This window comes from Homarus americanus, unplaced genomic scaffold, assembly GCF_018991925.1.
Source record: "Homarus americanus isolate GMGI-L3 unplaced genomic scaffold, GMGI_Hamer_2.0 scaffold51859, whole genome shotgun sequence".
In the NCBI taxonomy this organism is placed as follows: domain Eukaryota; kingdom Metazoa; phylum Arthropoda; class Malacostraca; order Decapoda; family Nephropidae; genus Homarus; species Homarus americanus.
The window spans coordinates 11838640-11863392 of NW_024711292.1; the positions used below are offsets into that span (position 1 = coordinate 11838640).

At 40.5% G+C, this 24753-nt stretch overlaps 1 protein-coding gene across 5 annotated transcripts in view; it reads right to left on the reverse strand.

The window, feature by feature from the left end:
- Positions 1-24753, reverse strand: part of LOC121879033 (forkhead box protein K2-like) — a 71322-nt gene that overhangs the window by 44359 nt on the left and 2210 nt on the right. For 2 of the 5 annotated variants that reach the window (XM_042385635.1, XM_042385554.1), the window contains exons 2-4: positions 19427-19563; positions 17554-17729; positions 17030-17176 (exon numbers count right to left, since the gene is read on the reverse strand). In XM_042385635.1, coding sequence (XP_042241569.1) covers positions 17030-17176; positions 17554-17729; positions 19427-19563 — 460 coding nt within the window. The remainder of the gene's footprint in view (positions 1-17029; positions 17177-17553; positions 17730-19426; positions 19564-24753) is intronic. The other 3 variants (XM_042385800.1, XM_042385856.1, XM_042385732.1) reach the window with 3 other exon arrangements.

Genomic DNA, 24753 nt, shown 5'->3' on the forward strand with positions numbered 1-24753 from the left:
TTGAAAATTTTTTCAAAATATCAAGATTAATATTCAACCAAAAATAAATCTTACAAGATAGAATTTTTTTTTTACTCTGGAGTAATGTTGAGGAAAGGTTCTTCCTATGCTGAGTGTTTGTTTCATTGAAATCGGTCAAAAACTGGCAGAGAAATTCCAATCTGAGTGTTGGAAAAGTTCATTTTGAGATATAGGCCAATAAAGTTTCTCAACCTTTCTCCCCTGTGTAAGTGCTCATTCTGAGCCAATTTTACATGTAAGGTAATATCTTATTTTGTTGTGTATTTTTATATCTCCAACTGAACTCCTGTTATATTCTTTACGTGAGGTCGTGGGGAGGGGTGGAAGGCTGGGGCTGGGCTGCATCAGGTGCCCCCTGAGACGGCTGTTACCGTCGCTATTTTAGCGAATGTTTTCTTCTTTCAACCACTTGGTTTTAGCAGTGCTCTTGGCACGTGCTTCCTTTAGTTGTCTTTTATGTTTTGAATCACATGTCATCGTGATGTTTGAGGAGAGAAGCCTGGTACAGCAGTACAAGTGAGGTAAAATGTGCGGTGCAGCAGAGTGCACACCTCTCCTTAACAAGGTCCGAGACATACTGATGACACGTGTGTCTACCACCTCCCTATACTCACAAGAGGAAGAGAGTTGCCTGAAATGAATTTCTAGTCTATTTTGTGCTATTTATTCCGATTTGGGGTGGGGGGGAGGATATTTTACCACGATCATTCATATGTCTACCCAAGGAAGGTTGGGGGAGGGGCGAACCATATATAACTGCATAAAAATTACGAATATTGCCATAAAACTCCAACCAGATACAGTGATAGGCAACACCTTTGCTCGGGAATTTTTTTCATATTTTATGATTTTTTTCAATCGATCTAAGCCAGATGCTCCTCTTGATAAATATTCCTGAAAGGATCCGTGTTCATTCTAGGAATTAACATTTTGCTTTTCTCAAGATAAATTTCACACACACACACACAGTATCATAATGTATGTCATTGGTACAGGTAAACCTCGATTTACAATGAGGGTTACGTTCCTGAAAACTACATCGCAAATTGAGTTCCCTAAAATGGCTGGCAAGCGTAAAAGTGAGAGTTCTCGTGGTGCAGAGAAGAAAAAGAGACACCCATTTTAGATTTTCTATGTATTATTTTCGCATTTTCGACTTACGAGCTGGTCGTCGGTCCCTAACCCCTTCGTAAGTCGAGGACTGTCTGTATACAGTACTGCATACAGTAACAGCAAATGTGAGGAATAAATAAAAATAATACCCTGTACCAATAAACAAGTTACAACAAAAAATACTGTATTGCCAAACCAATAAATAAAAGTAAAATGAAAGTTTAACACAGTCACCATTTGCATATAAGTTGTGGTTCACAATAGCAACGTGGACGCTACTTACGCCGATTCCCTAGCAATGCTCCACCTCCCCACATGTCCCGCCTCCTCCTGCCCCCCACTGAGTCAACTAACTTTTGTGCAAAGAAATGTATATTCCCTTCGTGTATTTGCCCTAGGACAATTACTTCTTTTACTTTTTTTCACAATATGTAGGTAGGATGGTGCATGCATGTAAATGAGAAAAAATAATCGGTGAAAGTTACGTATATCTACCCGAAAAAACGAGTTGAAAAACAACCATAACACCAGAGGGCCTGGTGGTTATAGTGACAAGTCTAACCAAGTTACAATGCTGCCAGCAATGTTAGCAGACACAAATGTGAAAAGAAAATTACATTATATATAAATCTTCATTTGTATCAAGTTTCTGTAGATTTAAAAATAAATGTTGCAGGTATGGCATTGTAAGGGTTCAGAAATAGTTACTGCTTAGCTACTTCTGAAGAGTTGGGTGTCTGCCGCGCAAACGTTAATCAACTCAGGTTATCATCATCAGTACAGTAGTTATAAATCGAGCTTTTATATTTACAGTATTTTTTTAATTAATTACAAATAATAATAAGGTCTAAGTAAGCAATGACATATTTTTAATTCTGAACTTGGATAAGGTAGAATTTAGCCAACCGGAGACAGCAACGGGAGGATTCATTAGCTTATGGAAGACCTCAAATTCACATATAGGCTGCAGACTGATTCTTTTTTTTTTTTTGCCATTTTTCAGACAAAAAAAAGTTTCTTATATGCCATAAAATATGGTAATAAAATAAATAAGTTATATTAAATAATAATAATAATAATAATAATAATAATATCGTACATACTCGTCTATAATCCCCCCTCGTTTATAGGTTAACCCTGATTTTTTGACCAAGAAATCGTTAATTTATGATATTCCTCGTTTATAGGGCGACCCAAGTTTTTGAGGGTAATGGAACAACAAAACCTTCACCAAAAACACTCTACGTCCTATAAATTGAGGCTCGCCGTGCCTGAAACACGAGTGCAGAAGGCAATTTGTTTACCATTTATTATTACGACACTTTATGCTGAAACGCGGGTAGTTTCAACAAAAATATTGTATATCTACATTCAAGTATTTATTCAAGTCAATTAGGAGGGAATATTATTGTCATACAACAGTTTATTTTAACTGAAAACCATTCGAAAAGCGATTACGGTAACATCTTTTGAACGAAAGAAAGCGAAAGTCATTGTTTTCATCACGATTTTATCCCAATTTCCACTGTAATATGTACGTCATTTCAGCAAAAATATTACATTTCCGTGAATGTATTATATCAAGCACAGTATGAATAAAATATCATTGTAATATAACAGAATTTTAACCGAAAACTATTAAAAAAACGGTAACATCTCAAGAACATCGGAAGCTTAGGTGACGTCTTTTGTTTTCATCACGTATTATATCCTATTTTACATTGAAATACATCACGTTTCAGCAAAACTACTATTTATTTCCGAGAATATATTCATTCAGGCACAGCTAAGGTAAAATATTCATGTGATGTAACAGTTTTTTAACTGAAAATGATTCGAAAAACACGTGTACCATCTAGCTGATACTCAACAGCTGGTGGTGCGTCATGCATCGTTGTAAACAACAGGAGGATGAAGTGGATTACCGGGTATTATATTAAGTGTGAAATATCGGTATTTTTTGTAGATAAATGAGTACTGTGATACTGTATATGATATGATAAGTTAGCCTGTGCTAAGAACTTCAACATAGACTACTGAAAACACGTTGTAAGGTAATTTAGCCTATTGTAAGTTGGTGAGCTTCATTTGCTGAAGGAACTGCACAACTTTTCATTACTAATTGGTACATATTTTACGTTTCCATTGTTTACTGGCAGTAAATGGTAAATATTTTTCATGTCCGAAGCTAAAAGTTGCTCCTCGCCCTTCCTATCATGCACGGGTTCAACCTAACAAAACTACAGTCGACCCTCGTTAATTCGGACTAATAGTGGGGGAAGGGTGTCCGTTTTAGCCGATTGTCCGAATTAACCGATTTAGGGGTTAATATTTCATTATATTTCAAAGTCATTGTTTTCGTCACGATTTTATCCCACTTTCCACTGTAATACGTACGTAATTTCAGCAAAAATATTACATTTCCGTGAATGTATTATATCAAGCACAGTATGAATAGAATATCATTGTAATATAACAGTATTTTAACCGAAAACTATTAAAAAAACGAATAACATCTCAAGAACATCGGAAGCTTAGGTAAAGTCTTTTGTTTTCGTCATGTATTTTATCCTATTTTACATTGAAATACATCACGTTTCAGCAAAACTACTATTTATTTCCGAGAATATATTCATTCAGGCGCAGTTTAGGTAAAATATACGTGTGATGTAACAGTTTTTTAACTGAAAACGATTCGAAAAACACGTACCCTCTAGCCCTGTTCAAGGAGAGGACTGGGAGAAGCTGTTTGGTGCTGCAGACGATGACAAGGAAAATGATTTGGATGGATTTTAATGAAAATATTCAGAAATATGGTATCGTAGTATTTATTCAAGTCAATTAGGATAGAATATTATTGTAATACAACAGTTTTTTAACTGAAAACCAATTGAAAAGCGATTACGGTAACATCTTTTGAACAAAAGAAAGCGAAAGTCATTGTTTTCGTCAAGATTTTATCCCACTTTCCACTGTAATACGTAAGTCATTTCAGCAAAAATATTACATTTCCGTGAATGCATTATATCAAGCACAGTATGAATAGAATACCATTGTAATATAACAGTATTCTAACCAAAAACTATTAAAAAAACGAGTAACTTCTCTTGAACATCGGAAGGTTAGGTAAAATCTTTTGTTTTCGTCATGTATTTTATCCTATTTCACATTAAAATACATCACGTTTCAGCAAAACTACTATTTATCTCCGAGAATATATTCATTCAGGCACAGTTAAGGTAAAATATACATGTGATGTAACAGTTTTTTAACTGATAACGATTCGAAAAACACGTACCGTCTAGCTGATACTCAACAGCTGGGGTAAATTGGCTGCAAAATGTAGATGACCAGACTTCACATAAGTGAACCCAAATTACTTTTTCTGTGGTCATAGAAACTTAAAAACTTATTGTGTGCACGAGACGGTTAAGTTGCATGCAACAGGCACCAGAGCGCTAATACAGGCATCCCCCGTGATATAAACATTGTAGATACAATAATTCACCGATACGAATTTCCTAAATTGACACCACTCTTTTGAGATATGAAACCTTCCCCACTTATACGAATTTGTGACCAGGCAAAAATTTAAATCGCGCGCCAGGATTCAACTGGCGTTGCCATCTTGGGGAATGATGCGCAGAGTAAGGTACTTACTCAGCTGTTCACCTCCTTGTGGTGTTGAGTCCAGACTGCCCTCCCATAAGGTAATGTACCAAATATAAACAGTATTTTCTTAAAAAAAATTATGAGTTAGGTAGTATGTGTGCAGATTGTGGGAAAGGCATAGAGTGGGTGGTGGCACTATAGCTCATCTGGGATTGAGTGTGTTATTTATTAATTTTTTCATAAAACACAATAGTACATATTTTATGTAAAAAAATAGCTCCTTCCACACTCAAACCATCCTGTGGGTGACTCAACAAAGTTCAGGCAGTCACCCAGCTAACTCAAAGGCTGCCGCCACAGTGGTTGTGTGTATGCCATGACATCACATCAGGAGGCAGCTCAGCCACACAGTTATATTGTATTGTATTTATTTCTAAGCCACATAAGAGTACAATATTTTAGTAGGTTTTTTGACAACTTTAATAGTTTCATTACAAGTAACAATAAACGCGATGGCTAAGCTGGTGAGTGGGAGACGAAGTTAAAGCTAACCACCTACACACACTTCACTTCTCATACATACTGTACACACCATGCTCTTTATTTTTCTATTTTATAGTCCTATATTTTTTTAATTTCTTTATTGTTAAAGAAGAATTTTTTCTGAGACATGCACGCCAGGAGTGCACAGCCATCTTGAGGAGAGATGTGCAGACTGCCCTCCCATAAGGTAAAGTACCAAAGTTAAACAGTATTTTTTCATGTGTTAGGTAATATATTAGAGTAGTTGTGTACTATTATCAAGAGTCAGGTAGGTTTTGTTCTGTTTTGTGAACCAATTTCGTGTTTTTTGGGTATGATAATGGGGTATTTTTATCATTGGGGAACCGAACTCTAGTTTCCCAATATTTCTATCTACTCATGATACGTAAATTCACCCAACGTGGCAACTTCGGTTAGAGACACATATTGGGAGTCAGAAGTCATAAGCGACAAATCTAGGCTAATTCTGTCCAAATGCAATATTGATTATATTTTTTACTCTTAACCCATAAAAGGTCACATTATTATACATACAAGGTATCTCCCCTGGTTGGTTAAAATAAAAAAATAAAAAACTATGGCTCAAACACCCCAAAATGGCCTAAAACAAGAAATACTAGTAAAAGTGGCAACTCGCCCCATTTAAAAGTGCTACTTGGCATTTAAATCCTGGGCCGGTACAGTATTGTCAAGCCTAATAGCTCCCAGTCCTGTTACAGCACTTCCAGTTGGTCTTGCTGCCATGTACAATTACCGCCAAAAATATTGATACCCTTTAGTTTTTCACATGATATTCATACAAAAACTTATTTCAAGGATGAATAAAACACGTTTACGGACTTAAATTTTATCATTCTACTACTATTTAGTACTTTGTCATATTTCCCTTACATTTTATTACCAGTTGAAGTCTTTTTGGCATGGATTCTGCTCACATTTGAAAATACTCTCCATCCATCTCAAACTCCCACATGTGCTTGATTTCTTCCTGTAGCCAATGTGTACAGTTGATATGTCCTTTGTTGACAGCTTCCGCTTCATCTCGTGCCATACATTCACGATGGGGTTTAAATCTGGAGAGTTCCCAGGCCATTTCAGCAATGGAATAGCCCTTTCATGAAGCCAAGTTGTCACACTTTTCAACCCGTGACAGGGGGCACCATCTTGCATGAAGAATGTGGACTGGTTTAGTCGATAATAATCCAATAAAACCTTTCCAGGACAGTTTTGTAGCGATCAGAGTTCATTGTCGTGCTTTTTGGGAGGAAATGGAGACCAGCACGACCTCGTTTTCCACTGAACGCTCCCCATACCATCACACTTGCAGGATGATTCACGGTTTTAACGATGTAACGAGGATCAGACCGCCTGGTGTTGGTGAGCCTTCTGACTGTCCGTTTGCCTGCAGTCAGGACACAAAAAGTGCTTTCATCAGACCACATCACAGAAATCCATTGTTCTTTGCTCCAGTGCTGGTATTTTTTTGAAAAAGCAAGCCACTGACAGTGCATTTGGTCCGTGAGAAGCGGTTTTCACGCAGCTTGACGGGAAGGCAGATGATCCTTCTGAAGGCGATGTTTAATTGTTCGTTCTGATACATTTTGCAGGAGGTTGGGGTGTGCTTTCTTCAATTGTGATGCACTCATATTAGGATCTCTCATTATCTCAAGCCTCAATAGTGAATCACTTCATTTGGAGGTCTTCCTGGTGATAACTTCCTTGGCGGAATAACGCTGGCGGGAAGGTTGTGTTGATCGCTTGAGCCTCTTAATCGTTGCCGTTCCTCGTCCTGTTCTCCTTGAAATTTCTTCAGTGACTTTTTCCTCTAGCAGGGCAAGGATTTGACCCTTCTCTGCCTCAACATGTTTTTGGAAGCCATGAATATAGTTTTGAAAGAAAATTTGGGGCTAATTGTGGATGTGTCTTAATTTGCACTCATCAGCTTGGTGAGCAAAAATTAACGCGCACCCTGATCGATAGCAAGTGGGGCACTAGCCAAGTTTCTCGCACTTCTAGTCAAGCGGGAACACCGTAGAGTTGCCAGATGTTATATATTCCCGCCTTGACAAATTTGGCGTGCTGCTTTTCATGAGATGAAAGCATGTATATAAACACAGCTAATTATGCAGAGGGAATCAATATTTTTTGCCGTCATGGTATATACAAAATGATTTTTTTAAGAAAAAAAAATTTTGAATGTAGCAGCACAGCAAATGAACCTAAAAAAGATTTATACAATAAACGTATGGATGATTTTTATTACAAGCGGCAACGCTGCACACTCAAGGTCGGCGAAGGTATTTTCCATCCGTCCCTCATGGTTTATTTTCCTTACATTTTTACTAATATTATTCGTTTATATTTTACTTTGATTACTATGACAATATGCAGTGTAGGAAGAAGTGTGGGAGGGAGGAAGGAGTCTGGGAGGAAGGGAACAGTGTGGGAGGAAGGGAGCAGTGAGGAGGAGGGAGGAGGGAGGGAGGGGGAGGGAGGGAGGGAGGGAGGAGGGAGGGAGGAGGAAGGAGGGAGCAGGTAAAAGGAAGGGAAGGAGTTTGGGAGGGAGGGAGGAGGGGAGTCTGGGAGGAAGGAACAGTGTGGGAGGAAGGGAGCAGGAGGGAGGGAGGGAGGGAGCAGTGAGGGAAGGAGGGAGGGAGCAGTGAGGGAAGGAGGGAGGGAGCAGGAGGGAAGGAGGGAGGAGGAGGAAGGAGGAGCAGGTAAAAGGAAGGAAGGAGTTTAGGAGGGAGGGAGGAAGGAGTTTGGGGAGGGAGGGAGGGAGGAGGAGGGAGGAGGGAGGAAGGAGTCTGGGAGGAAGGAACAGTGTGGGAGGGAGGGAGGAGGGAGCAGGAGGGAGGAGAGGGAGGAGGAGGGGAAGGAGGGAGGGAGCAGGAGGGAAGGAGGAGGGAGGAGGGAAGGAGGGAGGGAGCAGTGAGGGAAGGAGGAGCAAAGGAAGGAGTTTGGGAGGGAGGAGGAAGGAGTTTGGGAGGGAGGGAGGAGGAGTCTGGGAGGAAGGGAGGGGGGAGGAAGGAGCAGGAGGGGGAGGGGAGGAGGGAGGGAGGGAGGGAGGGAGGGAGGGAGGGAGGGAGGGAGGGAGGGGAGGGAGGGCAGGAGGGAAGGAGGAGGGAGCAGGAGGGAAGGAGGGAGCAGTGTAAAAGGAAGGAAGGAGTTTGGGAGGGAGGGGAGGAAGGAGTTTGGGAGGGAGGGAGGGAGGAAGGAGTCTGGGAGGAAGGGAACAGTGGGGAGGAAGGGAGCAGTGAGGGAGGGAGGGAGGGAGCAGTGAGGAAGGAGGGAGGGAGCAGTGAGGGAAGGAGAGGAGCAGGAGGGGAGGGAGCAGGAGGGAAGGAGGGAGCAGGTAAAAGGAAGGAAGGAGTTTAGGAGGGAGGGAGGAAGGAGTTTGGGAGGGAGGGAGGAGGGGAGTTTGGGAGGGAGGGAGGGAGGAAGGAGTCTGGGAGGGAAGGGAACAGTGGGGAGGGAGGGAGGGAGGGAGCAGGAGGGAAGGAGGGAGGGAGCAGGAGGGGAAGCAGGAGCAGGAAAGGAGGGAGCAGTGTAAGGAAGGAAGGAGTTTGGGAGGGAGGGAGGAAGGAGTTTGGGAGGGAGGGAGGGAGGAAGGAGCTTGGGAGGAGGGAGGGGAGGGAGGGAAAGGGGAGGGAGGGAGCAGTGTGGGAGGGAGGGAACAGTGAGAGAGGGAAGGAGCAGTATACGAGGAAGGAAGCAGTGTGAGAAGGAGAAAGGAGTTTGGGAGGGAGGGAAAGTTTGGGGGGGGAGGGAGGGAAAAGCATGGGATGGAGGGAGAAGTGCAGCAGGAGTGGGAGTGGCAGGGATAGGTGAAATGGAGGGAGTACTGGACATTCCTGGAGGTTGGGGGGAACAACAACCCTCTCTCCTCCACTTGCCACTCATCATCGTCATAGTCGTTGCTTTCCTCATGTTCAAACATGTAGTCCGGGTCACTATCATTATCATCACCTTCAATATCACTATCAATACATGCCTCTCTGTTAATGCCAAGTTCATCTTCACCTTTCCAAATAATTCAGTGTATAGCTCATCCTGATTGAGCTAAGTTCACATGCCATGGCTATCAAGATTCTACTACGTAGGCAGTAGGTGGCTACCAAACAGGGAGGTACTACCGCCTGGGAAGATATTGGAAACATAATGTATTGTCTAATGGTAGACCCTGCTGCCATATGGCATCACGAAAATTGTGACCAAGTCCCAGGTTGCTGATCAGACTTTCTGCCTCATTTACACACAATTGCAGGGTCTCAATTGCTTCTCTTACTACTGACAGCACAACATACATACTGCATATCGTTTCTCACTCTTAACCTTTTTTTTCAGTTTTGTATTTACGGTTCTTTATTATTATTATTATTATTATTTTTATTGTTTGTGTTTATTAGTATTATTATCATTACTGTTATTACATTTTGGCCCCCAGGCACCGATGTGGATCAGTGACCTGTGCCCAGATGGGCTTATCCCTGTTTAAAAAAAATAAATAAATAAAAATTTGTGGCCTTGACTGCAGAAGGAAGGAAGGAATAGCAAGTGTGTGTTATGTGGGTGGGTGTGGGTGTGTGTTATGTGGGTGGGTGGTATGATGATGATGATGATGATGATGATAATTAACGGCTTATTAAGATAACATGGCAGCCAGAAGGCTGAAAATATACAATGAACAGCGATGATATGGTCAAATTGGGGAGTGGGTCACTTGATTGACAAAGGCTTTCAATACGAAAACATAAGAAACATAATCAACATATAGGTTAACTATAGATCTGGTACTGTGGGAGCTGGCCTGTAGACATTCTTGTGACCTGATGTCGGCACCAACAAGGTCCTCCCCTCTGTCTTGATGGCTGTTGTACCCGACAGCTAAGCCACTACCTCACTACAGCTGCAGATGTACCACGTGGTCCTGGTAGATCCTCCAGCTCACACAGGGTGCTGGAGATGGTTCTTGTTCCTCATATGATGTAGTTAGGAATTCATAATTCCTCACCTGGGTGGAGTATGGAGTCCTCATTTCTCTCCTGGTGTAGTTTGGAGTGTTTCTTGGCTTCTCATCCAGTGTTGGGGGTGGCGAGTGTACCATTGGCTGGGTGTATCAGGTCAACATTGGCCACTAAGTACTGATTGCCGCTCTATCAGTTGTTTCTTCCTTTCAAGTTGAAATTGTCACTTTTGTATATCAGTTGTGGGTTGATCTTCAATCTTTGCACTGTACTGTTGATGGGAGGATGTTGATAAATCCAGATGGGGAGGAGGAGATGGGGAAAGGGAGGGCCCGACAAACCAGGCTGGCAGCTGTCTCCATGGTCAAGAGACCACGGCCGCGTCAGAAGGCAGCGCCGACAACACACCTCCTTACTCTATGAAAAGTAAGAGTGTGTGTGTGTGTGTGTGTGTGTGTGTGTGTGTGTGTGTGTGTGTGTGTGTGTTCCTCAATGCAGAGTAGCAGGAAACGTTTAGATGCCAGACACCACCAGCTAACAGATTATGTAGCTATACTCAGTTTCAAAGACACAGGAAAAGTATATTTAGAAAGCGCTCTAGTACGTGAATGACCAGAGATAGTAACATTGGCAAACACGTACAGGTTATTTGCCTCCAAGAAGTTTGTCTGTGTCCAAGGTAACCATTTCACTAATTCTTAAATTAAACATGCCCTTAAAATTTTTATGTTTTTAATTTGTGGCCTTCAATTATTCATGTATGACACCTTAGATGTACCCAAGACTGCCTGCGGGTACTTTTAAAGTTGGCGGCATGTTCATGACCGGGACGGAGATCACGCAAGTTTTGTGGCGTCCTGCAAGGTGTCTCTGTTGTCCCAAGAGGCTGGGCCATGCGTGCACTCCGCCCCAGCAGGATAAACACGCGTCCGTCTAGTGCATGTGCTTCTCTGGTCTCTTAACAACTGTGCTCCTCGTTCTTGTGATGGCTCCCAACGCCATCAACAGTTTTCATCCAGCCACGGGAAGGCGCCCAAACAAGTAGAGAGAAAAGAAGGTCATGCCCCTCGTGAAGAAGATACAACTGATGGAGGTACTTAGGAGTGGCCAAAGCTTTGCAGCATGTGGTCGGGAGTATGGCATTAAGAAAGAGAGGGAGATTCTTAATGCCGTTGCCCTAAGTGCCCCTTCCTCTGCCAAGGTAGTCGCTAATGTGAGGGATAAAACTACGGTGAAGATAGAGAAAGCCCTTAACAATTGGATTGAGGACTTTAGCCACCGCCACATCCCTCTCAGCCAGAAGTTTATCCATGACAAAGCCAAGGTCCTGTATGACTGATTCCATGCTGAAGAAGGTGGTGAAGGTGAAGTGGGTGAAGGTGGTGCTAGTGCTGGTGGTTCTGGTGATACCCTAAAGAAATGTTTTAATGCCAGTAAGGGGTGGTTTGAGAACTTCAAGAAGCACTACAACCTGCACAACTTGAGGATCACTGGCGAGTCAGCCTTGGCAGATGATGTAGCAGCAAGGGAGTATCCTGTGATCATTGCTGAGATTATCTGGGAGAAGGGCTACAAGCGGAAGCAGGTTTTCAACGTTGATGAGACTGAAAGAAAATGCCAGCCAGGACATTCATTTCCAGGGAGGTAAAGAGTGCATATGGCTTCAAGGTGGCCAAGATCGTGTCTCTCTCCTGATATGTAGCAATGCTGCAGGACACATGATCAAGCCCATGTTGCTGTACCACGCCAAGCGTCCACCTGCACTCAAGAACAAAGACATGCACCTCCTCCCAGTCTTCTACTACCACAACAAGAATGCTTGGATGACAGCAGTGTTGTTCACTGACTGGTTTCACAATTATTTTATGAGGGAGGCCAAGGATTACTTGCAGGAGAAAGGCCTGGAATTTAAGGTCCTTCTCATGATCAAAAATTGCCCTGGCCACCCCGAAGCCCTCTTGGTTGTCAACAAAAACGTTGAGGTGATCTTTCTGCCCAAGAACACATCATTGCCCTAACCACTCGACCAAGTACATGACCTGCACCTTCAGCAGAATATGGCAGGCCTTGGACGACAACACATGGGATAGTGCTGAGTCAGTGTGGGAAATGTGGAAGAAGTTCTCCATTGCAAACTGCATCTCCATCAAGCAGTGCCATGATGATCTGACAGCCCTCTGTGTTAACTCCTGCTGGAGGGCCCTGTGGCCAGAGGTGGTGAACGACCTCGCTAGCTTCCCCACAGTCAACCAGGATGTGCAGCACATCGCCCAACTTGCCCGTCAAGTGGGAGGTGAGGGGTTCGACAACCTTCAGGAGGAAGACATGCAAGAGGAGCTCCTGGGTCAGGCTGGGGAAGAGCTGGCCAAGCTTGACGAGGAGCAGTGTCGCGAGGACGAGGAGGAAGACAGTGAAGTGGAGGATGAGCCTACCTTAACTGTCATGAGCCTCAACAGGGGCTTGCTGGCTACTAGGGCACTCGTGTACAAGTTTTTTGAGGCCAATCCCTCAATCAAGAGATCAGTCAACTTCAAGAGAGGGATGTAGAAGCCCCTTCTTCCTTACAAGGAAATAATGAAGGAACTCAAACTCAAGGTTACTCGGCCTCCAATCACCATGTTCTTGTCTTCATCCACTCCAAGCCCTATACCTTCTACATCTGCAAGAGCCTCAGCCTCCTGTTTGTGCTCTTCCTCCTGACTCTGATTCCGACATGGACGACCCTCCTCCTGCCGTCCCCAGCCCTGACCTCCCTCCGCTCTCCTCTGCCTCCTCTTCCAAGGCAGATGAGGAGCACTTATTACTCCCCTGCCTTCATCTTCATGATTATCATTCATCATATTCATTATTTTCATCATGATATTCATCAGTAGCAGGGGAGAGAGGAACAGGGTCTATACAAACAGCTTGCATGGAATGGCGAGTGTTACTCTTATTTTTATATGTACTGAAAATAACGAAAAAATATTAAATAAAAAATTAAAATTTTCTATTCAAATAGGAAAAATGTACCCCCAGCAAATTATATTCGCGGATTGGGCAGTTTGCGGCCATTTTGAGACCAAAACCCCGTGGATTTTAAGGGCATTCTGTACTGGGCTGTGTGGTATTGTAATGATGCCTAATTTGTAATACAGTACTTTATTGTTGTGAGGTGTTCGCACCTCAACATCCAGCATTCCCCCTTCCCTGTCGAGTGTCATAATGCCCACATTGTCTTCTTAGGTGTGCCTTGAATGGTGGCTTGTGATTGGTTGAGGGGCCAGTGAGCTGCCCCTCTATTCAATTTTAAAGTCAATTTTGGACACTGTGAAGGTGAGGACAGGTGAGCACACTAGGACCTGAGATCCCTAGCCCGAGAATTGCTGTTCGACACCACAACCGCATCCAGCCCATACGTGCACGAACTGATCGCTATAAGAACAGCCCAGTCCCAACCATTGTAAAAATTATCAATAACTTGTAATAAACCAGTGTATTCACTCCCAGTAAGTACTACTTCTTGCACTGTCACTATGTTGAAATGCACTGTAGTTTGAGCTTTTCCCCATCTAGTTATTATATATCTTATTTGTATCACTTATGTTACTTGTATATTATTTGTAATTCGAAACCCATTCCCCAAATATGTAACTGTATATTTTCAGCCTTCTGGCTGCCAAGCTCTTTCAATAAACCGTTAATTATTATTATTATTATTATCAGGACATCCAGGGAAGATCAACATCCCACACATAGATAGGCAAGTAGAATGGGAAGGTAGATTACACAAGTGTACAACCTAATTTCAGTATAATATTGAGAGCAACATAGGCTTACTTAATGCCAGGATATATGTTTCAATGTAATGTATTCATCATTTCAAAATTTAAATAAATTATAACAAATGAAGAGCCCTCTCAATAACAACTCCTTACCTAATTGGAGTAAACTGTACTATATAAGGAAAGTGGACAAGTAAAAAGAAACATATCTCTGTGAAGTGCATTATTATTCAACCCTTCTCCTCTGTTATCTCTATCCTTCCTCTCCCTTGTTATCTCCTCTACTCTCCTCCCCTCCATTCTTGGAAGTAAGGGGCAAGTCTTCAAACCACCTCTGTGCTCCCTCACTCCTCCTCCACCTCATGCCTCTCAGTTCTCTCTAATAATTAACATAAAACCCATAAAATCAAACCCACAGTTGTTACAGTCTTTGGCAGCATCAATTAGTCAGAAAATAAGCATAATAACAAATAAATCCCAATGAGAGACACTATCAGCTGACCCAATGGCAACCATACACTTTCTCCCAAGAAATATTCCCTTTCCTTCACAGAACAGAACAAGGGCACAGCCATGACTACCATTCATCACATTCCAAATACAGGAGGTCCTAGTTATAATTTAAGTGGTTAATAGGGACCAGAAAAAAGCCATTGGTATTGAAACCACTTGTAAAGGGAAATTAATTCCCCTAAGAATTAATAGGAATAGGGTCTAATTGGGACCATTACATTGTAAGTGACACTCATAAAGTTTAATTTGGTATCTTTTTAAAAGTTATATATATACCTTAGAAACATTTGATTACACATTATTAACTTCACAACTTATTTAAGGCACTTAAATCTTGGAGGTCGGTGTGTTGATGTGGTGCAAGCTACCTGCTACCTAACCATGCACTCACACACTCATTTCAGTGAAAGTAGTTCATTAAAACATGCTCACCATTTTTATTACGACATGTAACTTCTTCCTTTTAGCCACTACACCTCCTTGCTTCGGTTTGGAACTGATGGCTACAAAAATAGTCCACCAATGTCACCAAAGACACAGCAAAGTTGATAATTATAGTTCTAGGAGCACTTCAAAATAATGCCTGTGGACACAAGCAACTGGTACGGGGCATGCATAGCACGGGTGAGAAGGATGACCTTTAAGAGAATGGGAGGTGGATAGGAATTTCAATCACTCAAACACTTGTGTTCCCAAAGATTGATGGATTTCAGTCTTAGAATCTCTTAACTGCGGGAACTATTTATGTGTAGGTCCACAATTATTTGACCACTTAAGTGCAAAACCACTTACAATGAAGACACTTTAAACAAGGGCTCCCTGTACTGTACTGTACTGTACTATACAGGAAAATTTTTTCCCACTTTTCACAAATCCCAAGTTCTCATAAAGAGGGCTTTGGTCAACTGAATTACACACATACACACCGAGACAAGGATTGTCTGAAGTAACTATAGTCTAGTCAGAAAAAGGTAAAGTCATGGTCTAAGAAACTACCAAATATGAGGAAGCATTATGGACATTTTCTCCTTCCCATCCCTTCTGTGGAATGTATTGAAAGATCCACAATATCCCCCTCCTTTGCCAAGGGAATCAGATAACCATGTGTGTAGGGAAGCTACACACATGGTTTGTAGGGAAGCTACACACATGGTTTGTAGGGAAGCTACACACATGGTTAATACTTTGATACACATTAAGTAATTAAAATTTACAAGATTCAGTAATAAGGAGTTAAGCACATTAGTAACAAAGGAAAAAGCCATAGACTAATGAATAGTTGGGGTGCACTGGAAGCAATTACTGTACAGTAACAGAGGGAGACACCCCAGTAATCCCCTCTAAACTGCTTATCAGATTTAGAACAACCTTACAGTACAACAAACTCTATGTGAGGATAACTCCAACTTATTGGGAAGTAGGTCAATAACAACCCAAGCCCCTTACTGAATGACCATTTCAATACTGTATACAGTATCTTCCTGTGAGATTTGAGGGATTTCAGTACTGTATGTCTAAAGTCAAGTACATACAGTATATCCATCAATTAGATCTCCTATGGAGTTTCAATGTACTAAGCCATCATTAAGGAGCACACACCAATCACAAAATAATTATATTAAGTATACTGTAGATTCAACAAACCCAAAGATAGGATTGACAGCACAACTCCAGGCTGGAACTGTTCAGAAATCCACCATCAACTGCTTCCTACTAGGCTAGGCTAGATGCTGCATATTGAATAATGTAGTCCTACAATATGCTACCTTCTTTCACCTTAAAGTGAAGAGACGCGACTGAATTATGTTGACGAGCCACAAGAAATAGCAAATCATGTAAACAAACCCCAACAAAACAATGCATTAAAGATCATATGCCATATAGTTCCAGTTTTACCTAAATGATGGACCAAGCCCCTATACTGGACATATACAAAAACAACAACTGTCTCGTGAGGGCCTCCAGTTAGCAACTAATCAAGAAATATGGCTCCAATCTATCAAGATTAAGTTATGATCTAAAGGTTGTTTATGGGATCCAAAATTTTACCAAAAAATAAAACTTACAACACGTGTACAGTACTGTACTAAATTGTTTAGGTTGTACATATAAGGTTAAACAGAAGTGTGTGAGGCAGACAAGTATACACTGTACAATACTGTACAATGAACACAACAAGAGTCTAACTGAAAATTTATAATTCTTGACCACATTGGGTAGCTAATAAAGATACTAACTTCACATTTGCAAATATAAACAAAAACAAAAAATTAAAGGATTACATATGAATGAAAGATATGTTAAAATAACAACAACGAATATGGCTATAAACAGTAAAAGGAGAAAGTTTAATACCGACGATTCAACCCATGATTTTCACTCTGCACTACATTTCTCAAACAACAAATTAGTGTAAGTAACACAATGTAAAATAAAAACCATAATATCATGAGGAAAAATACCAGTGCACCAAAACAAAACAAGAGGTGTTTCAGTTACCTGCCATCCCTTATCAGCTGTCCGATAATATGGATAGTGCTTTGTAATGTAGGAGTAAATACCACTCAATGTGAGCTGTTTGTCTTGGGCTGAGGAAATGGCCTGAACAATCAGCTGGGCATAAGAATATGGCGGCTTTGAATCATCCTGGAAAATATAAGATGTAATTATCTACTTTTTGTAATAAATATTCAAAGTGCAGTACAGTGCAGTACAGTACAGTACTGTACTGTACTGTACTGTTAAATTTATTAAAGAATAACAAATCATTTTTGCCTATCATTTAATTCATAAGGTCTTTATGCTAGTTTAGTTTAATCCAGACCAAAGTTTGTCCTAGATAAACTATCAAATACTGTACAGCTGTACTGGAATAATTAACAAATTGGTTACTCATACATAGTAGACATTTAAGTTTACCACATCTTTTTATATTAACTTCAGGATAAACTCTTGACCTGCAAAATTCTTGGTCATCATATAATTCAGCTCATCAAGTATTAATCATTCATGTCATGACATACCTTGGCACCTGCACCAGGCGGACTGTGTGGTTGGTCAGGCGGGTGTGGTGAGGTGAAGTACCCATCATCTGCCATGGATTGCGGGAGGCCATTGTGGTGGTACTGCTGGTTAGATGCTGCCAAATTCACTTGATTTTCTTCATGTGTTGTCGATACTGTAACTGTGGATGACAAAACTACTCAGGTTAACTTGGTACCAATTCTCATACTCATAAAATCTTTCAACAATCATGGGATACCTATGGCTTTAATATTAAGTTTATCAGTTATGATTGCCGAGTCACATCAGCTTTCATAAAAAATATTTGAATGTAATACCTGTACTGTACAGTACTTGTATATTGTGTCGTGCACTAGGAAATACAACAAATGTTATTCTTGTCTTAGTACCCTACCTATGCGAGGGTGGCTTCTTGTAGAATTATAAAAAACATTTGAGAAACCTTAAACTGTTAAAATTCAAAAGGAATATAAAATCAACACAGTAATTTAATCAAGAGAAAGGTAACTGATAGTGAAGATGGTGCATCTTATTACAGTACATTATTTTAAGATTATGGGAGAACTGTACTGTATACAGCCTCTTCAAATGTACTATACTGTACTGCACAGTAAAAACATCAAGGTAACAGATACTGTAGTAGTATAAATTCAAGCACACCCACAAAAAATATAAATTTAAAGTCATCTGATCAATAGCTTGATTATTTAATGTGATAATCAAAAGGATATATAATAATTATTTTTTTAAATATTATACAGCAAGCTACAAGCTCCTAAAAATGCAATGATGATAATGCAACCAAATTTCTTCATAAGTCAAATTTAATGTCAAAACAGTTTCTGGAGTAAAGATAATAGCTACTAACAGTTGTCCTATGAATTTTTCAAATCCCAAATTTATTTTGAATCAGAAGTTAGGATGGCAACTTCTATGAGGAGGTTATTTCTGAGGTTGCTCGTAGGTTTGCTATGGTACGGTACAGTACAGTACCCCCAAACCTATTACTACAGCAAAATGCATAAACACTGCATGTACAGTAGTGTAGTACAGTATATTGGCCATAACCATGGACCAGGTTCCTGCAGATAGTGTCTATCTGATATGACAAAGCTTTTATAAAGTACCTGTAGTTTAAAATGCCTTGAAACCAAGGGATATCATACTTGACAAAAGTTTTCCCTTTCATGCAAAAATATTGCTGTACAGTGTTCAGTACAGTATTCTTGTATTAGACACCAGTACAATAGTACTGCATTTAAGTGCTTCACCATCATTAGGTAATTAGTGTAAAGTATAAGATTCTCTTTATTACATATCCGTTTTTAACAATATCCACATTATAAGCCTTTTATTTATTTTTTGTTTTTAAATAATTTGTTGGCCAGTATTACAGTACAAGTACTGTATTGTACATGCTTTCATTCTCTCCTACTTCTCCTATGCTTCCATCTTCACATCATTGTACTACACGGGGACTGACTTGTTGACTGCTATTATTATGCCTTAAGCATTGCAACAGTTCATTCAATGAAGCTACAACAGGAAGTGACACAATATTAATTACCTGTATAATCTATGTATTGTACAGTATAAGGTAACAACATTGCCATTTTTGGATACCCCTGTATTGTATTAAAAAAATGTTGGATCCTGGCTAAGGTGCTCTGTGATAATTTTAGGTTCTTGCCAACGAAATACATACACACATAAATGCAGCTGCCTGGTGCTTAAGAGATGGAACTTGGGTAAAACCTGACTAAATAAAAATGGGCTGATAGTACAGTAATACAGTACTGTAATGTAACTGATGCAAGGGGCAATTGGTGTTCCAGGTCATATTTTAAGCTATCTCTCATGTGACTAACTAACCTGTATTAGCAATGTCACCTTTATCTTCCATGGCAGCATATGCAGCCTGGACCAGGTTCTCTGCATTGACTCCTCTTTTTATTCCTGCCAGCCCACCGTGGCCCCCCCGCGGGGATGTGGGACAGCTGTTGGCTGCACTGAAAATAGAAATACATTCTCAATTAAACAAAATACAGTATATGCTTTCAGCTATCACACCCTCTTTTTGTGTGAATAGAGCCACTTGATTTATCATTTAGGTATCCAGGTACATTTACCTAAAAGTTTCCAAGAGAAATAGGTAAATCTAACTACTTTTAAATTTTTTTGACTTTGGTTAAATAAATATAATGTACTTGTACAATGAAAGGGTTAAGAATAAACTGGTGAAATGCTGTACAGTACTGTACAAGTACAGTAACCCCCAATCTTCAATATTATGCTTGACCAATGGTAATGTATCAAGGCCACCCCCCATCTATCACTGCATTTGTCAGCTGCGGTAAATCTACCCATGTGACACCAAGCAGCCATCTGGAGCACTACATCCCAGTGCATTGTTCCATGGTGATCGTATCTGCCCATGATCATATACCTATCCGATTATTGATCAGTATCGGTGATGTTACTTATCATCAGTTTTTTTTTCCTTAAGATGCATCCATACTTGCTAAATAACACGTTACCTGCATTAGCAATGTAATGTAACATGTTTGAGAATATTTAAGAGAAATTTCATGTAAAACTAAAAAAAAAAAAAAAATCGAGGTATATAACATGTTACATGTCGTCCGTTTGAAGTCGCAAAAATCAACTGATGTTACATAAATTGTTATATAACATGTTATAATTACATCTAGACACAGGTTGTTCATAAGCCTTAGTTTATTCAGTTTCCTCCAGCCAGCTGAGAGGTGAGAATCAGAGGCTGACTTTGCTTGTGACATTTTACCAATACCCTGTACTGTACAGTAATATCCAAATGAAGTGGTCTAGAGAAGCAACATGTCAACTGATTGATTCCAGTGATTTTGAAAAAAATCTATATTTGTTTTATAACCAATAAAGCCAGGAGCCTTATTGTGCACCCACTTTAGAACAATAAGCTTAACCCTTAGGCCCCGGGTGACGTTCCAGAACGTTGGCCTATTCCTGCCTTTTTTTTATTATTATTTTGGGAAAGGTTGATTTTTCTTGATTTATCCCTGCGGAGGGTACTGCCAGCAGCACCCTGATAGGTCATGCCTGCAATGTTTTATTAAACATAATTTTAAGAATAAAATTTAGAACAGAAAGGTAGTAAACAGCTACCAAACAGAGAGGTACTACAGCCTGGGAAGATATTGGAAGCATAATGCATTGTCTAATGGTAGACCCTGCTGCCATATGGCATCACGAAAATTGTGACCAAGTCCCAGGTTGCTGATCTGACTTTCTGCCTCATTTACACACAATTGCAGGGTCTCAATTGTTTCTCTTACCATTGGCAACACAACATACATATATTGTTTCTCACTTTTGATCTTTTTTTTCATTTTTGTAGTTCTTTATTACATCATCATTATTATTATTATTTCCCCAGGCCCTGATGTGGGTCAGTGACCTGTGCCCGGGTGGGCACAAGTCACTGACCGTAAAAAAAAAAAAGCTATCTGAAGAGCCAAAGTGATTTAGAAAGTGGAAAGGAACTAGAGAAGCTACAGTATATAGTACAGTACAGTATTTGGTTTGAGAATTTTAAGTGAAAGGGCTTTCGAGGTCCAAAGAAATTTGTATATTGTATCTGCTTTGTTTATTTTTAAAAAGTTTTTTATAAGGTAAAGCACAATAAACTTAAAACGGATCTTGGGAAAAATAGGCATTGATGAAGGAAAAACTGTACCTGTATTAGAATTTTAAAGAATCTTTACTAGCAACAGGAGGCCGCTTAGTATACGAGTACAATGAACTTACTAATTGGTTCACAATTAGACAGGGAGTAAGACAAGACTATGTTCCCTCTCCATCATAGTACAATATACAGTACAGTATAGCTATTCACAATTCTTAATGAGAAGTTATAAGTGATAATGAAGGAAATAAAGTTAATGGTAAAGTAATATCACATAGATAGGCTATCCAGATGATACTACTACTATACTCCTTATCACAGTTAGCGAAGAGGCATTACAAAAACTTGTTAACGGATTAGTGGAAAAAGGTGAAAAATATGGTTTAAGAGTTAATGATTTAAAGACTAAAGTAATGGTTGTTTCCAAAAAAGAAATAAATCCTAATAAAAACATTATGGTAGGCAACAGGGATCTTAAACAAGTGGAAATTTTTGTGGTACAGTATTTGGGAAGTAACATTAGCTGTGGTGATAGATGTATAGAATAAAAAAAGAATAGGGCAAGCAAGAACAGCATTTAATAATCTAAGACATAATGAAAAGGGACATTAACTTCAAATTGAGAAAAAAGCTGCTGAAAGGCTTTATCTGCCAAGGACAGGTGTATGGGTCACAAGTGTGGACACTTTCAACAGACACCAGAAAGAGGTTGGAGGCCTTTGAAATGTGCTGTTATAGGCAAATACTTAAACTGGCAAAAATTTCGAGAAATGCTTGAAATGTACAGTAGCTAAAACAGCTATCTGTGCAGGTGGGGGGTCGATATGCTCCGAAATTTTACGTGTGACTAGTGACAGCCCTCATATACCAAAATTTATCGTCCATGTTCTCATATTGTTTCCCACAAAGTATGCACAGATAGTTGTTTTAGCTACTGTACATGGTAAAAAAAAGAAGAAGATACTTTGGTCAGATGATTAGGGGTGAGGAAATAATAACAGAAATACATAATGAGCAAAGTTGAGGGTAGGAGGGACATGGGAAGGCAGAGGATGGATGAATGAATGAAATTAAAAACTGGGTCCCCAGAGATACAAAACCTTGGAGGATTGTTAAAAACAGCCTGAGAACATTTAGAGTGGAGGACTGTGGGCACCAACCCTCAGATATGAGGAAAGTACTTCTCTGGTTGATTGGGAGGACATCACTAACATTGACAATGTACTCTGCTTTGGTGACTGAAGTGATTTTTGCTACTTTTTAGTGACTAAAATGCTTGGCCTCTGTTGTTGTGAACATAATGTGAGCAGTGTTGGCCGTTATCATTGTTTTACGTTATCATCGCTGCCCCACAATTACATGACATCATGAATGTTCAAAGTGAACTCAGTTTTTGTGTTTGTGACAAGCGTTTTTAATCAATTTGTGTGATTGTGAAGTGCTTTAACTCTGCTTTTGTGACACTTGCTTTCACTCTTTTAATTACTGTGATGTGCTTTTGTTGTTTTAATGATTGTAAGGTGCTTCCCACTGTTTTTTACTGTGAAGTGAGCAGTGTAACCTTAAAAATGTCTAGCAAGCATGTTGATGAGAGTCGGGCATCTAAGGCCAAGGCACCTGGGAAAACTGTCTCTCTGGCGGTGAAGCTTGACAATGTAAACCAGCATGGTCCAGTCAACGGTATCTACTATCATTAAAAGTGAAAGCTGTGGCGCAGAACGTGAGCCCAGTTTCTGCTTCTATGTCATTAAAGAAGCATGACCCTATCATGGATAGGATGGAGAAACTACTCCAGGACTGGATTCAAGATCAGCTATAGAAGCATGAGTCTAACACGGACAGGATGGAGAAGCTACTCCAGGTCTGGATTCAAGACCAGACTCAACACCATTTGCCTCTCCACAGTTATCATCTGGCAAAGGCGTGCAACAGCAGCGCCATTGAGGCTTTATTCAAGGCAACTCTTGAGTGGTTGAACCGTTTCAAGAAGCACGTCTGACTGGTGAGGCAGCCAGTGCTGACGTCATGAGTGCCAATGCCTTCCTGCAGGCTAAGGTAGATGAATAAGGAGGATTCAATGCCAAGCAGGTCCTGAATTTCAACAAGATGGGCCTGTTTTGGAAGAGGATGCCCTCAAGGACTCTCCTGGCCAAAAAAAGAAGATTGCATCAGGTATCAATGTTACCAATGACCACCTTATGTTGGTGCTTGGAGGCAATACTAAGGGGTACTGTAAGTTGACTCAGATACTGGTGTACCACTTGGAGAACCCCTAAGGTCTTTATTAACCTTATGCTCGAAAACTGGTATTTAAGGCATAAAATAAATGCAGTCACTCCAAACATACTGTTGTGGCTGGCATGCACATGGTCCCCTACATCCACAGCCACCACGGCACCCACGACCTTGCTGAGAGAGTGGTTGGCGGGATGGGAAAGGGCGTCATTATCTATATCACTGTCCTTCCCGCTGGCCATCTCAACAAACTCTACATCATTTGGGTCTGTTTCCTCCCCATCACTGTGTTTACCATCCAATACTATATCAATGCCACTCAAATCAAGTTACTCTTGACGAATAGCACTACTGTCGAAGGTATGGAAGGGCAAAGCAGGCCACAAGATGTTGAAGGACTTGCATCCATCATGATAGCTGATGGGTAACTGAACCACTAGAATTGAGACAAAGATCATGTGCAAGTTGAGTTGCCACGTATCGTACATAAATATCCTATACAATGCACGTCGTCCCGCCTAGACATTCAAACTACTATGCTGCAAAAATTAGGGATGTAGAGGAACATTACCCGGGGTCACTATGGTGAAAGTAGAGGAACGTCACCTGGGCTTTAAAAGTTAAGGAGCACATCCCAGGCATCTGGTGCTCCAACAAGAAGGCCTGGGTCACATCAGTGTTGTGCCAGAGTTATGTGGTTGGCTACCTCTCCAAGTGCCTTAAGGAGTACGTCGCCGAGCAGAACATCCCCAACAAGTTTCTCCTGATCCTCGACAATGTACCTTCACACCCGCCTACGATGGGTGAGTAAACTGACAGAATCGGTGTGATGTTTCTGCCCTCCCAACACCACATCATTCATCCAGCCGATGAATCAGGCCATCATCGCAACCTTCAAAGCCTACTACAGTACTTGAGGCGGTTGATGACACAGCTGTTTGAGGTGACAGATGAAGAGGGAACGTCGACCATAAAGAATTCTGGCACAGCTACATCAAGCATGCCATACAGAATATTGAAAAGGCATGTACAGTATATTACTTACTAAAAATGTACATTGCAGAAGTACTAATATGAATATAAATAGGCAAGGTGGGATATGATTGTTTTTCTCTTTAATTTTTATAACATTTTAGTCTATTGGATTGTTCATTCTCAAACTGACAGTTCCAACACTAGGTACAACACAGTAGCCTAACTATAAATAATTTGCAGTAATTTATAATCTTTGACTAGCACCATTTTTTGGGCATTTACCCAATACAGTACAGTGGAAGAGTTG